General features: G+C 46.5%; 1 protein-coding gene across 2 annotated transcripts in view; it reads right to left on the bottom strand.

Annotated features, from left to right (window-relative positions):
- Window positions 1-15045, bottom strand: part of Mrap2 (melanocortin 2 receptor accessory protein 2) — a 37596-nt gene extending 22551 nt beyond the window's left edge. Inside the window, exons 1-2 of one of the 2 annotated variants that reach the window (XM_021173432.3) lie at window positions 14926-15045; window positions 14647-14792 (exon numbers count right to left, since the gene is read on the bottom strand). Coding sequence is in view for 1 of the 2 variants with exons in the window: in XM_085828278.1 (XP_085684404.1) it covers window positions 13540-13592 (53 nt within the window). In the remaining variant the exon portion in view is untranslated. Of the gene's footprint in view, window positions 1-13539; window positions 13702-14646; window positions 14793-14925 lie in introns of those variants that run through there. The other variant, XM_085828278.1, reaches the window with a different exon arrangement.
- Between the last annotated feature and the right edge of the window lie 1227 nt (window positions 15046-16272).

Here is a 16272-nt window from a genome sequence, read left to right as displayed (position 1 = left end):
CCAAAGAGATTGTGCTCAATCAGAATGGCTACATGAACAGCTGGCAGATTGGGGTGTGTTTAAAACTGTCTGTTCTTTGTGCCTACCCTATATCCAAATGTCAAAACAAAAATAAAAAAAAAACACAACTATTGATTTTTATAAATATTGGCCTGTTCATTCTCACATTTATAACATTTTTGTTGTTGTTGTTGTTTTGGTTGGTTGGTTTTTGGAGGCAGGGTTGCTCTGTATAGCTCTGGCTGTCCTGGAACTCACTTTGTAGACCAGGCTGGCCTCGACCTCAGAAATCTGCCTGCCTCTGCCTCCGAAGTGCTAGGATTAACACCGACCAGCCTATAATGTATTGTATGTGTTTTCCTTTTGGGTAAAACTACCTGCTGGATAATCACTACCCCAATCACAGTCTTTAAATTCAACTTCAAATACCTTTCTCTCAGCCACCACCTTCACGTCTTTCAAATACAGTATTTTAATTATTTTAATTTCAGTATGTCACATATGAAAGTGTTAACTTCAAGCACAAAGGACAAAACCGAAAGGTTCAGACCAGATCGCAGGGGCTAATAGATCCATACACTCGGAAATTCCTTTCTTGAGCCTCTGATAGCTATTTCTCCCTCCTCTTAGCCTGTCTTCCTGATTATTCAACCTCATCATTATCAAGTAGAAGTTAAGCTCTTAACCACAGGACTCTGAAAGCTACATCTGGGGTGGGATTTAGCAAGCTGCCCCTGCCCCGGTAGCCCTTCAACCACGGACATGTGTAAGTGTAGAGAGGAAAGAAGTTATAAGTCCCAAGCTCAAATTATCTAGGGCTAATTAGCTTTTTAATAGTCAATCCATTACCTTCTCTTGGCATTATTGTGTCTAAAACTGCACACTGAAATTAGCTCCAGAGACATATATAAAAATCCACTTCTTTTAAGACTTACCTTCACCCTCTGAGGACTTTCCGACAGCCTCCCTTAACCCACCTTCAGATGTCAAAACTACACCCTTCTGAGTGCCGCCCCACCCACTTCCCTCCCTCTTCTTAACAAATTGAATCCAAAAGTTTCACAGCTCTTCATCTACACCAGGTTACTCCTTAAATATGTTTTTATTCACAAACCCACAGCCTCTCCCTCCGTTCTGCCAAGTGATCCATCCAGAATGCTGTCAATTATGCGACTTGGACTCGTGAGCACAGATACTGGGCTATAACCCAGAGATGGACAACCAATTAAACATGGGATAAAGGGTGGGAAGCCTAATCTCCCATATCTGTGTCCTTGTTTAGCTTAAAGCACTCAGACTTGAGTCTACACCTCACTTCCATAAACTCCATATCCTGCATCCCCTCCTGTCCTCTCAAGTCATTTTATATATTTGTAAACAATTACAACAAAATATGGCAATGTTGGATTACGGCTTGTTTCTTTAAGACTCTGGTTATGCTAAGAGGCCAGATCTCACAGCCTAAAGAAATCAGGCCCTGTCAGTCTCCAGGGAACATTGAAACATACAGGTCTCGGCAGGAAAACACAAACCCAACGAGACCTGACCTCCCTGAAGCCCTGGTCCCTAACAGACAGTAGCAATGACAGAGCAGTGTCATTTTCCTCCATCTCTGGAGTCCTTGACCCTGAGTTATGTCAGGTTCGCCTTTAAGCCATGGACTCCCCTGGGAAAGATTATAAAACTCAACCATTCTCTATGTCCCCAGTGATGAGGGCCTCCGGATGGCTCACTCTAGGACCTGGGCTCCTTCCTAGAGACACAAGCAAGTCTGTGTTTTCTCAGAAATTCAATATGGAAGCTGTCTCCTGAGGCCACTGTCTCTCTCACATGCCCAGTGTTTCAGTCATCAACTCCTCTTCTCTACCTAACAAGCACGGTATGAAAATGTGCAGTTTGGCAAGGTAAGGCGGGTGAATGCAGACAAAATTGTAGGCTGGGTGGCCAGCACGGCTGCATTATTAAACAGGTTATTGCAACTAAAGAGAAGTCAGACAACATCTGGAGTTAGCAGGACATGGCAGCATCTTCCACAGGATGGACTTGACAGGCTTGGGAAAGAAAAGAGAAACAGGGTCGTGGAGGCTTGCACCAAAGTTCCAGGAAGCTTCCAAGGCCAGCAGAATATAGCAGGATCAGATTCCTTGTAAAGAGGCCCTGAGAGGGTACTGTATGAATCAGGAAAGTAGTTGTTTAAGTCACAATGGAAATTCTCTCTCTCTCTCTCTCTCTCTCTCTCTCTCTCTCTCTCTCTCTCTCTCTCTCTCTCTCTGTAGTGAAGATTCAGGGTAAGATTAATAAATAGCATAAACTGTTACTGTTAGCTAAGAACCCTTCTGGGACAAAAAAGCCACTGTGTTATTCTCTGGATATCACCAACTCCTTGGCCAGCTAGTTCCTACCAAACTTACCCTGTGGTTAACCAATCTATGTGTTCTAGGCAAAGGAAGAAACTTAAAGGTAACATATATGGGATGTTGCTTTGTAATCGCCTGCCATGTGTGAAAGCCCTGGACTCAAATCTCCAGAGCTGCAAAAAAGAAGAAAAGGAGAGAAAGTGTTTATAATGTGGGAAAAAAAAAAAACCCTGAAATGATGGCCATTAGTTTAAAGGCTGCAATACTCAGCCTTTACATCTCAGGGCTCCTGCTACTCGACTGACTTACCAACTTAGAAATACCATAATGACCATTTCTTTTTAAGGCCACTACTACGCGGCATCCTTTGATCACTGCAAATTGAAACTGCAGCCAAGGAAAAAAACAGAGTGGTGGGAGACAAGAAGATAATGATAAGGACATGAAACAAAGAAAGTAAAAGTGGAGAATGTAGGTCCTCCCTTCTAACCTGAACAGCTCAAACACACAGCTGCCCTCCCCACAGCTTGGCAGCCCAGCAGCAGCACACAGCAGAGACCAACAGGAAAAGCAGCCACCTGGTCCTCTCACAGGGCCCCAGGCTGCAAGCTGTCTGGTGTCAGAAAGCCCACTGCAGACAACATCTTTGCACGAGTGCGTTTTCTCTCCTGTACACTGTTGGCTTTAGCCTAAATAAGCTATTTAGGGATAGACCAGCCAACCCTGTTACTTCCATGAGCTACGGTCCTAAAAGAAAGAATTTACAATAGGAGAAAAGCAGAGACCTAGCAGGACAAAGCAGGTGGTGTATGATACCAGATCCAGCCCTGCGGTTCTGCAGTAAGGCAGAAGGAGAAGCCGGGTGCCCCTTCCCAGCCAGCCAGCTACAGTTTTAGAAGTTGTCAGGGGGGAAAAAGGAGGGGAAGAAGAGGTGTCTTGTTTTCACTGTTGGTTTCCCTTTTGCTTTTGACTCCCAAAGGTAAACTTGATGTCAGAACCTGTGGTCTCATCTTTAAAAAAACCATCTGGTACCTTAGGAAAGGTCCAGCATGCAACGCTTTTCCATCCATGTCCCAGGATAGATGTTTAGGACGGGAGGACTAGCAAGTAGAAGACAGGTAACGCACAACATTTTAATTTGCCTGCTATAGATGCCCAGGGCTGTCTCTGAGCTAGGCTGAAAGGAAGCCGGACCTGTCGGCTGTTTGGAAGTTGCTACCCTGTCTGTCTGGGACTCTCATTCTCTAGAGACTGTCTGTCTGCAAAGCTGGCTGGTTCGGGGTAGTGACACCCTGACACCAGGACTCACACCAGGGAGCTAAAAGCTGGTAGTGCTCTCTGAATGTACAAACAGGGCACCTGGGTGCCCTGCTGCTCTACGTATTTAATGTAGGTCAGATTGCCCCCATATCATTAGAGTCCTTAAAAATAACCTTGCTGACGGGAAAACATATCCCAAACAAGCCTCCCGGGGTGGCAGAGAGACAAATTGTTCTTTTAAGCCGCTGAAAGCATGGTTGCCAACGAAGGCAGTGACAACAATTAGGACGACACCTTAAAGCTCCCTGGAAAAGGGGTTAAGGGGTTAGATTTTCAGGTGCATCCAGGTAGTTCCAGAGCAACCCATGGTGAGAAACAGTGACTAGCAGGCTCCAGACACCTTTCTGTGCATGCAGTGCAAACCATCCCTTCTCCCTCCCACACTGTAACACTTTGCCATTAGCACCTCTGACTCTTTCAGCCCCCAAACTAGCTCCCCTTGCTCCTCCCAGGCATTCCTTTCTTTCTTAAGAGCAAGCAAGGCTCCCTATCTCCCAAACATGCAACTTCCCTGATGGATCAAACCAAGAAAAAGGGCTCGTTATCTCCATCCTTCTACCATGAAGATGCTCACACCAAGAGGCCAGTTAGATAACCTTCATTTCCATGTTAATACAAATAACCATGTTTTCCAATGGTCTTAAGCGACCCCTATGAAACGGTCATTTGACCCCAAAGGGGTCAGAACTCTCAGGTTAAGAACCACTGAGCTACACTGCCAAGTTTTATGGCATCTCCTGCTGTTTCACAGAAAACACTTTACACTGTGACTGACAGCAATCAGGGTTTCAGAGCCTACCTTAGGCTCTGCCCCTGCTTGCCAGGGTTCAGCTGAAACTGGTTTCAGAGCACACCACAGAGTAAAAAGTATGTCCCTGAGATGAATGACGTCCCCCTGAAGATCCACATTCAGATCAATATAATAACCTGCAAATAACAAATGGAGCTTAAAATTATACCCAGATAGGTACTAAACAAGCACATTAAATGGAGAGAGTTAATTGATTAACATGCGGGCATCCTTTCCTCTAACAACCAGTGCCTCAAAAAGGACTTGAAATCCCTCCACTAATTAGACTTGGTGCTCCTTAATGGTAGTAGATAGGCCACACCGTAATGCTTTGAGGTAGTGTCTCCTGGCTCTGTAATTCTCCCTAGTTCAGTCCAGAAAATATTCTCAACTAAATTCTAGGTATCAGGACATAACTGTCCTTGAGCTATGGAGATGGTAACAGTCCTTTCCAGAATACCACAAGAAAGGTTATGATACCACTGAACTAGCAAGTCCTCCCCTGACCTTCTCCCTCCCCCTGGCTCCTTCTGTAAGCCATCAGACAAGGGCCTTTCCTACTTTTCTCACTGCCAGAGTTCCAGTCACCTACAAGTCATGTTTTGAACATTGGTTTCCCCCAACTCATGTGTTGGACCTTGGGTCATAGTAAGAGTTTGTAGACCTTTTATGGGGTAATTAGGTCACAATTACCTAACTTTAGGGTTCAATCTCCATGAGGGGGATTGGTAGCCTAAGAGAAGTTGCCAAGTGTACTGCCTGTCCCCATTGTATGAAGATACAGCAAGGAAGCATGGTCTATGAGGCTGAGAGTCCCTGCCAGACACCAAGTGTGTTGATGTCTTCACATTGAATTTCCCATCCTCCAGAACTGTGAGCAATACATGTCTATTGTTTCTAAATCTAAGATATTTTGTGCTGATATCGAGAACAGACTAAGGGCATGGGTAAGATGGCTAAATGGTTAAAGCACTTGGTGCACAAACCTGAGTTCAATTCCTAGAACCCACATAAAGGTAAAAGAAGAGAACCCCACTAAGTTGTCCTCTGACCTACACACACACACACACACACACACACACACCATGTGTAGGCCTGGGTCATAGACATGCTGTTTGCGCTATGGGATCTCATGATGTTGATGCTTTACAAAGTTATACTTTCTACCCTGAACATGAGAGTAAACAATAAGCCTTCGTCCTATTAGAGACGTCCGGTGCACAGCACGGGGATGCCACGCACACACGGGGGTTACACCGAACATAAACCACGGAAGCTGCCTTTGGAGAGGCCTCCTCGGGAGGTGCTGAGGCGTAGTCCTGAGGTGCACTAAGGTGTCAGAGGCACAGGGCTCCAGCCCCTCCCATAGGCTCCTGCCCAGCTCATGACATTATTTGAGAAGAATCTTTAGGAAATGGAGCCTTGGTGGAAGAAGTGGACCAAAGACAGACAGCCTATCTCTACCATCTCTCCCCCCCCATACACCTCTCTCTCTCTCATTCTCTCTCTCTCTCTCTCTCTCTCTCTCTCTCTCTCTCTCTGTGTGTGTGTGTGTGTGTGTGTGTGTGTGTGTGTGTATTCTTTAACACAGCTGACTCAATTCCCTGTTCGCTCTGCTTCCTGGCTGCTGACAAAGCAATGTGACCTTTGGCTCCTGTAGCCAAGCCTTCCCCTCCAGGATGGAAGGCATGACCTTGAACTGTGAGCTAGACTAAGTCCGTTCCTCCTTAAAGAAAAAAAAATTTTTTTTTTTTCAAATAAATATAATAGTATTGGTAAGAAGTGCTTCTCAATCAGTGCTCTGGGGGAGGGGTTGAGTGCTCTGGGGGAGGGGTTGAGTGCTCTGGGGGAGGGGTTGAATGCTCTGGGGGAGGGGTTGAGGGTTCTTGGGGAGGGCTTGAGGGCTCTGGGAGAGGGCTTGAGGGCTCTGGGGGAGGGCTTGAGGACTCTGGGGGAGGGGTAAAGGGCCTTCCAAAGCAAGAGGAGCTTAGGGAATGGAGGACAATACTGAGCCAACCAGGTACCTTGTATATCCTCCCGGCCACATGCACACAGTCTTGCTTCTATCCACAGCTTGGGGTTGGGGAGTCTTTGAAGATCCCCTTTTTCCATCTGGGAGAATCATGAACAGCTGGAGACTGTTCAGATCCATTCTGGAAACACATATGGATTCTTAAATTCTTTATTTTCAAGCTACTACTGCATCCATGTGATAGCCTCCTATGTATGGCTTTAAGTGCACACCTGTGCTGAGAACAGATGTAAAGGACTTAGAGGGGTTTGGTGAAATTCCTTCTAGATGAATAGTCTATGACAAAATACTAACTTGCTTCTTACACATGTCATTAACTCTTCATGTGCATCTATTTTCAAAAGTTATGGGTATGTATGTGAGCATCTACACACTTGTGTGTGTACAGTGGATACATAATAGATAGACGGTAGTGATTAACAGTAAGTTGATAGATGATGCTGAGCAGATAACTGATGAAAGAGATAGACATGGAAAGACAGATATATGTAATAATCAGATATGACACTTACAGACCTTATCATTTGTGCATCAAAGCCCTAACTGCTGACACTTGAATGTGACTACATTGGAAACCGTGTTGGTTGAATAGAGGCCATCTGATAGATAGCCCTGAAAGAGACGGGAACACACAAGGGTACACACACAGAGGGACTAATTGTGAGCAGACAGCAGAAGGACAACCATCAGAGAGCCATGGACAGAGGCCTGTGACAGGGCCTTCCCTTAAGGTCCTCAGTGGACCATGCATGTCCGTTGTTTAAGCTCCCCCCACCCCCGCCTGTGATATTTTATAGTGCAAGCAAACTCATGTACATGCTAAATTAATTTGAGGAAAAAACTGTTCTATTTGATGAATTAAACTGCCATTTGAAACGAAACTGTCATTTAACTGAATTAAACTGAATTTGAAAGTCCATTATTCCTGACTTACTTTATCCCAATTATTCTTATGGCAATGAAACAATAAATATACTTTTGAAAAGAAAGCTATCTCCAATCTGTCATTAATCCACCCTCTTCCATGCCACCTTCAACAGGTACATGAAGTTCCCACAAGAATGTTCTAAGGAGTGCCTGCTCTAAGCAAGTTAAAATTAGTAGGAGAAAGTTCAAATCAAAACACTGTAAGCTTCACCATGAGAGACTTAGTGGAGATTAAAAAGTCCAGGCCTGTACACTCTAGATTTCAGGCTTATATTTGGGATTGTTCTCACCCCTGCTGACCTTCAGCCCTCAGACACACAGACACACATGCACTCAGGCACACAGAGGAAGACAGACAGACAGACAGACAGACAGGCATATGCAGACACAGACAGACACACAGACACACACAGGCATATGCAGACACAGACACACACACACAGGCATATTCAGACACAGACAGACAGACACACACACACAGAGGCATTGCAGACACAGGCAGACAGACAGACAGACACACACACACATACACACACACCCCAGTAGTAAAGAGCATCATGACAGCATGATGACATAGAAAACAGATGCAAAAGTATCTTTAAGAAAAGAGTCTCAGGGCTGGAGAAACGGTTCAGTGGTAAAGAGCACTGGCTGCTTTATCAGAGGACCCAGGGTCAATTCCTAGCAACCATACGTCAGCTCACAACTGTCTGTAACTCTAATTCCGGAGGCTCCAACTCCCTCACACAGACATACATGTAGGCAAAATATCAATGTACATAAAATAAAAATAATTTTTAAAAGAAAGAAAGTAGTCTCGGTATGGTATAGGAACCCAAGCTGAACACAAAGATGGTCCTCAAAGCTTCTGCCCATTTTCTTCTATTTCCCAGCTCTCCAGACTCTGGTCTTCCCTTCTCTAGAGAATGGGGTTGACATGAAAAGTTTCCTTCTCCGGGATTGAAATATTTCATTTTACAGGGAAGCTCCTTAAACAGAAAGCTAAACAACTCAAAATAGCTTCAGGAGGAAGTCCCTGAAACTCACCAGAGTCACCAGCTTCCCTCCCTGCTTTCCAGAGTAAACAATAAAAGCTAGGAGTCACCCTTAGACCCTAGAAAGCTAAGCTGCAGAGACTGGAAGAAGCAGAAAACACCTGAGCTGCCTTGAAGAGGTTTAGAGCAGGGTTGTGTGGAAAGGACACTGGAACCTGCTGAGCTGCCTGCGGGCTGCGCAGTGTGCTCCAGGCCCCCAGCTTTGTGAGCTGTCACCCATGCTGGGGTAGGACTTGAGGATGCAGCTCTCTTTGACTTATTTCTGCTGCTGTAAGTAACCCCAATAAAATGGTACCCATACTTTGTGGGCCCCCATCTAGGGTGAGTAGGTGTATGTGTTCCATCTCCCTGGGAAGAGTTTTGTCACACAACAGGGGCAATGCACCACCTCTACTCTACCATGGTAACCTGTCCAACTACCTTAGCACATGGGATCGCTTTCCTTCCCTCAAAGTCCATGATGAAGTACTTGAATTTCTTACTCATGAGAGTGTGGTAGTGTATGAGTGAGGAATGTCCACCATAGAGGCAGGTATTTGAACACTTGGTCTCCAGTTTACATTTTCACTGGGGAGATCTGGCAGGTATGGTTTTACTAAAAGGTATGTGTCACTTGGTTATATACTACCTCACTCAGCTGCGAGTTTGCTCTCTCTACTTCATGTCTTCTGTTAAAGGTGGAACTCCTAAGATAAGAAAAAAATAAATTAAAAAAAAAAAAAGATGGAACTCCAGCCACCATGTCTAGCACTTGGCTCCCTCTCATAATTGATTCTTATCTTTCTGGAACTGTAAGCCCAAATAAACTTTCTTCTTCAAGTTGCTTTTGGTCATAGTGTTTTATTGTACCACCACCACCACCACCACCACCACCAACAACAACAACAACAACAACTAGCTAACAGGGTCAGCACAATTCAGCTCTCAAGAGATCAGCCTGGTGCTTACCCAATACTTGTGCTGATTTATATAGCTGTAGTTCTAAAACACTATGGCCAGGTGAAATAAAACTTTAAACACAGGGCATTTGTGTGGCCCTGGGGAAGCACTCTGTTAAGTTTTAATTATTAGAGTTTTTGAAACATTTGGCACATTGTTTCAAACATTGGTAAGTGGAATAGACTGAATTTTAAATCACTTGCAAGGTGACTTGTCAAAAATAGCTTACTTTATATTTCTTTAGTGGTATCCATCTCCAAGCGGCACACACTACATCTACAGCCCAGAGGCGAACTGTGCTGTTGACAAGGGGGAAGGATCAGGTCTTGTAAAAATAAGAAGTCGACACTGTGCTTCATCTTGCAGGAAAGACCTGGTCAGGAGGGAGCAAGATGGGGCCTTGCAAAATAAGGGATGCAAAGTAGTGCTTGCCACCTCTTCTCTGAGGGTCCCCGAGTCTCCAAGCATATATAGCTCATCTTTGGGTGTCACTTTGACTCAGACTTGGTGGCCTGCTTTCTTTCTTCCTTTCTTCCTTTCTTCCTTTCTTCCTTTCTTCCTTTCTTCCTTTCTTCCTTCCTTTCTTTCTTTCTTTCTTTCTTTCTTTCTTTCTTTCTTTCTTTCTTTCTTTCTTTTTTCTTTCTTTCTTTCTTTCTTTCTTTCTTTCTTTCTTTCTTTCTTTCTTTCTTTCTTTCTTTCTTTCTTTCTTTCGTGTTTGTTTGTTTGTTTGTCTGTTTGTTTGTTTGTTTGTTTGTTTGTTTGAGTCAGGGTCTCTCTGTGTAGCCCTGGCTGTCCTGGAACTCACTCTGTAGACCAGGCTGGTCTTGAACTCGGAAATCTGCCTGCCTCTGCCTCCCAAGTGCTGGGATTAAAGGCATGTGCCACCATGTCCGGCGGTGGCCTGCTTTCTATGATAGTTAACTGCAGATAGTAGATGTAAATTTCTATGTGATGTCCATGGAGACTGTCATCTTGCTTTTGGTAACCCGAGCTCAGCTTCAGACTCCCAGGGATACAGGTTAACTCTCTTGCACCATTAGGATGTGTAGAAATTTGAAAATACTGGCATAAATATGACCCAAGCTTGTATAATGCTGCCCAGAGCTTCATCTTGAATGTCTGCTTTTTCTGTGGAATTGTGTTAATGTATTTGTTTCAGGGAAAGATGGGAAAGGTTTATGGTCATGTCCTCTTACGTATCACCTCATGTCTCTTGATCCACCTGTGGGCACTCTCAGCCACCTCTGCTTCCCATGACAGTAGTTTTGTTGTGACCAGGGGCATGGGTGAGGAGAGCAGACGCACCTTTGAGGAGATGATTATGTGAAGCATGTAAGCCAGTCATTACCTGACGGGCAATGCCATTTTAGTGACATCCTCTAGTCGGGGAAGTAATGATATAGGTCTTGGTAGCAGAAGCAGAAGCCACAATTAAACCCACGTTTAACTTGCACAGTGTGAGCATCTCACAAAGAGATTCTCAACCTCTGCTTTTTCGCCTCACATCTAAGCAGCATTATCACAGACTGAACAAGCATGTTCACAAGGAAGGGGGGGGCAACAGTTAACACCTCACATGCTTTCTCTTTCTTTCTAGTAGGAATAAATATATTTCATACTCCAGTAGAGAAAGAAAAAAAGTCACTTTGTACCTTAAACCAAAAAACATTTTTTGCATAAATCAAAAAGAAATAACAGCATTGCGAGCCTAGGAGTTGGACGGACTTCCTGTTTAGGCAGGAAGCAGGACCATGGCTAGCTAAGGAAGGTGGTAAGTTTCCTCAACCTCCTGACTTAAGACAAAAGCCTGGCAGCTTTTGTGTCCCACCCGCAGCCTCCCTGCTGATGGACTGGTTCAACAAGTTCAAGGCTAGATCAGGACAAGTCACTCAACACTTATTAACCAGTCAACTCTCCTGTCTTCCAACTGACCAACCCTGAGTGGGCAGGAGGCAGGACATTTCTCAGATTTCCCTGCAGCCACCTATTATGCTTCAGGTTTTGCCTGGCAGAGAAAATGAACTTGATCCAGACCCGAGGCGCCTAGACTGTGTATCAGCATCATCTTAGATGGGTGCTAATTCTAATTTCCCCCAAATGAAACCTCAACTGTGCTCTACCTCCTAAGGAAAACACATCCCCACCAGCCCCACATGGCTCTTCTTTGCCAGGTTATTACTGTCTGTTCCTCCAGATCCTGTCGCGAGCCTCCTTCCTCTAGACTCTTTGAAGTTGCCCCAATGCCCTAAGTAGGTGCTGCTCAGAATTGAACATGGAGTGGAGTCGAACCTGGGCTCCTCTGATCCTACACCACAGGGAAGGAATAGGTGATGCTGGTTATGTGCAGAGCTCTAACTTCAGATCTCCTGTCTCTTGGTTCTGTAACTATGCACACGGACCTCACTCCTCTGCATCTGTCTCCTCATTCTTCCTGACACCCGAAAAGCTCCTCACAAATGTACATAAGGAATGGCATGTCTTTAGCAGTGACATGCAAGGCTGTCTCTAGGCCTCACCTAGCTGGCAGACTACTGAAACCCCAGGATGTCCACCCCACGAATGTAGCTCATCAGGGAGGAACTATGCTGTAATCTCCTCTCTTCTCCTCTCTTCTCTTCTTCTCTCCTCTCCTCTCCTCTCCTCTCCTCTCCTCTCCTCTCCTCTCCTCTCCTCTCCTCTCCTCTCCTCTCCTCTCTTCCCCTCCCCTCCCCTCCCCTCCCCTCCCCTCCCCTCCCCTCCCCTCCTCTTCTCTTCTCTTCTCTCCTTTTCTCTCCTCTTCCTACCTCTGCCTCCACCCCCAACTCTTTGAGACAAGGACCCACTGTGTAGCCCACAATGGCCTCAACTATATCCCTGTACTTCAGTTTCTTAAGCAATGGAATTTACAAATCTATGCAATTCATCTGACTCTCTCTCTCTCTCTCTCTCTCTCTCTCTCTCTGTGTGTGTGTGTGTGTGTGTGTGTGTGTGTGTGTGTGTATGCTTGTGTGGGGAAGCAAGAGACTTCTTCTATTGCACTCCACCTTTTTGACACAGAATCTTTCTCAAGTCTGAAGCTCAGTGATTTCTAAAGGCTAGCGGGCCAGCAAGCCCCCTCCCTGTCTCTCCCTCTGTAACAGCTAAATTACAGCCGCAGCATCTGGCATTTTTAATGTGCATGCTAGGGACCTGAGTTCAGGCATCACACTTATCTGGCAAGTACTCTACTCTACTAACTACGTGTGTGCAGTGCCCAGGGAAGCCAGAAGAACTGTCAGATCCTCTAGGACTGGCATTATGGACAGTTTGGATGCTGGGAACTGAACCCAGGTCCTTTGGAAGGGCAGCCAGTGCTCTTAACCACCTAGTCATCTCTCCAGCCCTGTGTCCTCTATTTTAAAACTGTCTCTGAACCTTGATGTAGAGCTAGCGCTTCAACCTGACTTGTGTGCCCAAAATTCTAGGATTAGTATCTTTTGCAGATACAGTTCCCCTCAGATCTGTAGTCACTGCAGCTTTAATCAGTGCCTCCCACCACCATATATCTCTGTCAGAGTAAGCTGTACCAAGAAGGAAAAGGCACAGAGACAGAGCCCTACTTACTCACTTTGCCCCCGCCCCTCCCCCACCCCACCTTAGCCTGGCCTGTTGTTTGGTATAGCAGGAGGTTGCCAAGCAAGATTCTACAAAGCCAGATGCACTTTATATTGTCTACCACGGTAGGGTTGGTGACTCCGATGTATCTGTAGGTCCTCTGCTGTATGGGGATAACGGTCACTTTAGCCTGAGACTAAAGGAGACAGACCACAGATGAGGAAGCAACTCAGAGAGTCGCTCTACAGATCTTCCAAATCCCAAACATTCAGATTTCACTGGCTTCTGAGTGGTCAAATCCCCCAGCATCAGCTAGCCAATAGAAACTAGGAGAATGTGAAACCGATGTCATTTGCAAAGTAAAAAGAAGACCCTGGGTGAGCAGAGGCGGGTCAGCCTAGAGGGGAGGCTAGGAGAGCAGGATGAACGACAGGGAAATAACACGCGCGGGGATGCACATGCACACAGAGCGCACACACAAGTCTATTCTATTGAGCCGCATGTTTTCAAAATGCTGGTTGCCACCTACGAGGCTAGCATCATTACCTCAATGACTCATCACTCACGTTTGTAGAAGTGTGGAGATAGCAAGCCCTCATCCACAGCCCAGATAGCCATAAATTCCCTCTGGGAATGCTTTCCTGGGTAGTCCTGAGCCATCTTTTAAAAGCGTTTGTTCTGGGAGACTGTTTTCATCTTTTGAAAAGTCTCCTGGCTCTATTTCCCTCCCTCACAGCTGTGCAAGGTGACTCTAAAACGCTTTCACTGTTCCAGGGTGCTGGCTACTCAGATTTCAAACTGCCCCTTTCGGACTTCAAGACTTCTCCAAGTACTTTGGGCTGGCCTCTGCCTTCCGGAAGGAGCTAGTTATCCCCGCCTCACTCCCTTACCCCGTCAGGTCAGTACTGCCACCATGCCATAAACATCAGAGCCGGTCTGATTGGATGGATCCTCGTATCCCAGGCCATTCTCTGGTACCTGTTTATGCTGCTGTGCTCCCCGCCTGGAATCGCAGCGTTAGTTTTCAGATCTCTCTCCGCCCCCACGGTTAGCTTGTGGAGTCGGGTTAAAAAATATATATACTTAGCTCTCTCATCTTTTTCACCTGTATACTGGAAATACTACTACTTACTTGGGGGAGGGGACAGTTCCTTAAGGAATAATTTATGTATGACAGTTCCTTTCTCTCTCTTCCCTGGATCGCCAGGGACACCTTCTTCCAAGCTTCTTTTGCTCTCAAAACATTTCCGATTGCTTCATCGTTGCCAGGTTAAATCGAGTACAATAACCGGGGCTCCATGTCATCTAAAGCGCTCTGGGAACCGAAGCATCCATCAGAACAGTTTTCTGTCACACTTGCTCTCAGAAGGCCTTCCCCGGTTCAGTACATAGAACGGGGCAGAGAAGAACGTAGCAGGGACCTTGCAACTGCAGCCTCACGGGTAAAGTGACCCACCACCCGCTGGCTCTCTAATCTGAACAAACCTATCAACGCAGGTTAATCCAGAGAAACAGACTCACTGCAGGGGGCGCGCATCCTGGGGCCGGGGGACCACACCCTTGGTCTGGAGGTGCAGGTTCCCCAGACCCTGGAGCTCTGTGGAGGCGCTGCGGAGACCCGCAGACCCTGGCGGCGGCGGGAAAGTTTCTCACCTGCAGCAGAGGGTGTGGCTGGGTCCGTGGTGCTCTGCGCCCCCTGGATGCTCAGCTCAGCCCGCGGAGCTATATGCAGGATTTCCTGACTTCTCCGGCCGGAAGGGGTGATCTCAGCAGCAAAGCAGGCTTCGAACTTAGGAGCCCTTCAAAAGACCAGCAAGCTATTCTAGGTCTGAACCCCGATATAACTCTTTCCCACCCTTCTCATCTTCACCCACTCCAATCCCAACACGCATGCAGACTGAAAAGCACCCGGACCCCAGGCTAGCCCCTCACCTTGTCCTGTCCTGTCCTGGGTTACCGCAGGCTTTACACGGTTCAGCTCCTCCCGTGCTCGAGCCTCACCACCGCCATGCCGCCGCCGCCAGTGAACGGAGCTGTTCAAGTCGCTCCCTGCGCCGCGGTGCGGTGGAGACGCGCGCTCGCGACCTAGCGGCGGAGGCGGCACTGGGCACAGAGGCTGTGGCTGAGCTCCTGAGACGCCTTCCCAACCTTAGGGAGCCACATGAACCACCACCACCACCACCACCCAGTGTGTGTAAGAACCTGCGACGAGCAAAGGAGAGAAAAGATGTCCAGGGACACTTTATCCTCTCCGGCTCTGTAGTGGGTCTCTTAGGGCCAGCTTTGGGTACAAGCTCTCATGTGCTGATCAAGATGAAATGGGGCCACATAAACAGAGAGGCTCGCCAGTTATTCTCAGCCTTGCGTTCAAGTTCAGCGAGGGTAGAATCCTACAGAATGCACTACTTCAATTACTATCTTGGTTTTTTGGATGCATCAAACACCCTTCAGACTGACCCCAAAGAGTTAGCAGGGGGCTGGAGGCAGGCTTCAAGTTAACAGCCATGCTCCCAGACAGACAGACGAAGTTCTTCATCTGTTTCTTCATCCAATCTGTATCTGGTGCCAAACACCAGCTTTCCAAAAGGATGTATCTAGTAAAGAGACAGACAATAAATATTGCCAATAAATACAACTAGGGCTATTTGAGTAAAGTGTGGGCAAAAATACAAAAGGAAAATAGGGCAGTGGGGTGGGGGTGGGGGGTTCAGTGTTAGACTTACTCTGTAACAAGGAGGTGAGAGAACAACCAGGCTTGTGTATGGGGAAAGAACACAGCCTTAGAGCCAGTCTCTGAGATGTCCCTTAGTGTGTGTGTGTGTGTGTGTGTGTGTGTGTGTGTATGCGCGCGCGCGCGCGCGCGCGCTTGTGTGCGAGAGAGAGAGAGAGAGAGAGAGAGAGAGAGAGAGAGAGAGAGAGAGAGAGAGAGAGAGAGAGAGAATCTCAAGTGCCACATGAGAAGGTCCTCGGCCATATTGGTTTTATAAATAAGAAAACATAAACTGAGCAGCAATGGTGCAATACCTTTAATTCCAGCACTCTTTGAATTCGAGGCTAGTCTGGTCCACAGAAAGAGTTCCAGGATAGCTACAGAAAGAAACCCAAGAGGGAAACGCAGAGGGATGCTGAGAGAACTGCATGGGAAGGCCCTGCCAGAAAAGGATCCCTGGAAATGATATCTGAGAAAGCTGATCCATAGTTTTTTTGTTTTTGTTTTTGTTTTTGTTTTTAAGTAGGTTCACTGTTTTTATAGCATCTCTGTACGTTCTCCTGCCTCAT

Source organism: Mus caroli, unplaced genomic scaffold (assembly GCF_978045245.1).
Source record: "Mus caroli unplaced genomic scaffold, Mus_caroli_1 scaffold_11, whole genome shotgun sequence".
NCBI classification, from domain to species: Eukaryota; Metazoa; Chordata; class Mammalia; order Rodentia; family Muridae; genus Mus; species Mus caroli.
Note: the sequence above shows the minus strand (reverse complement) of the source record. Positions and strands in the feature narration are given on the sequence as shown.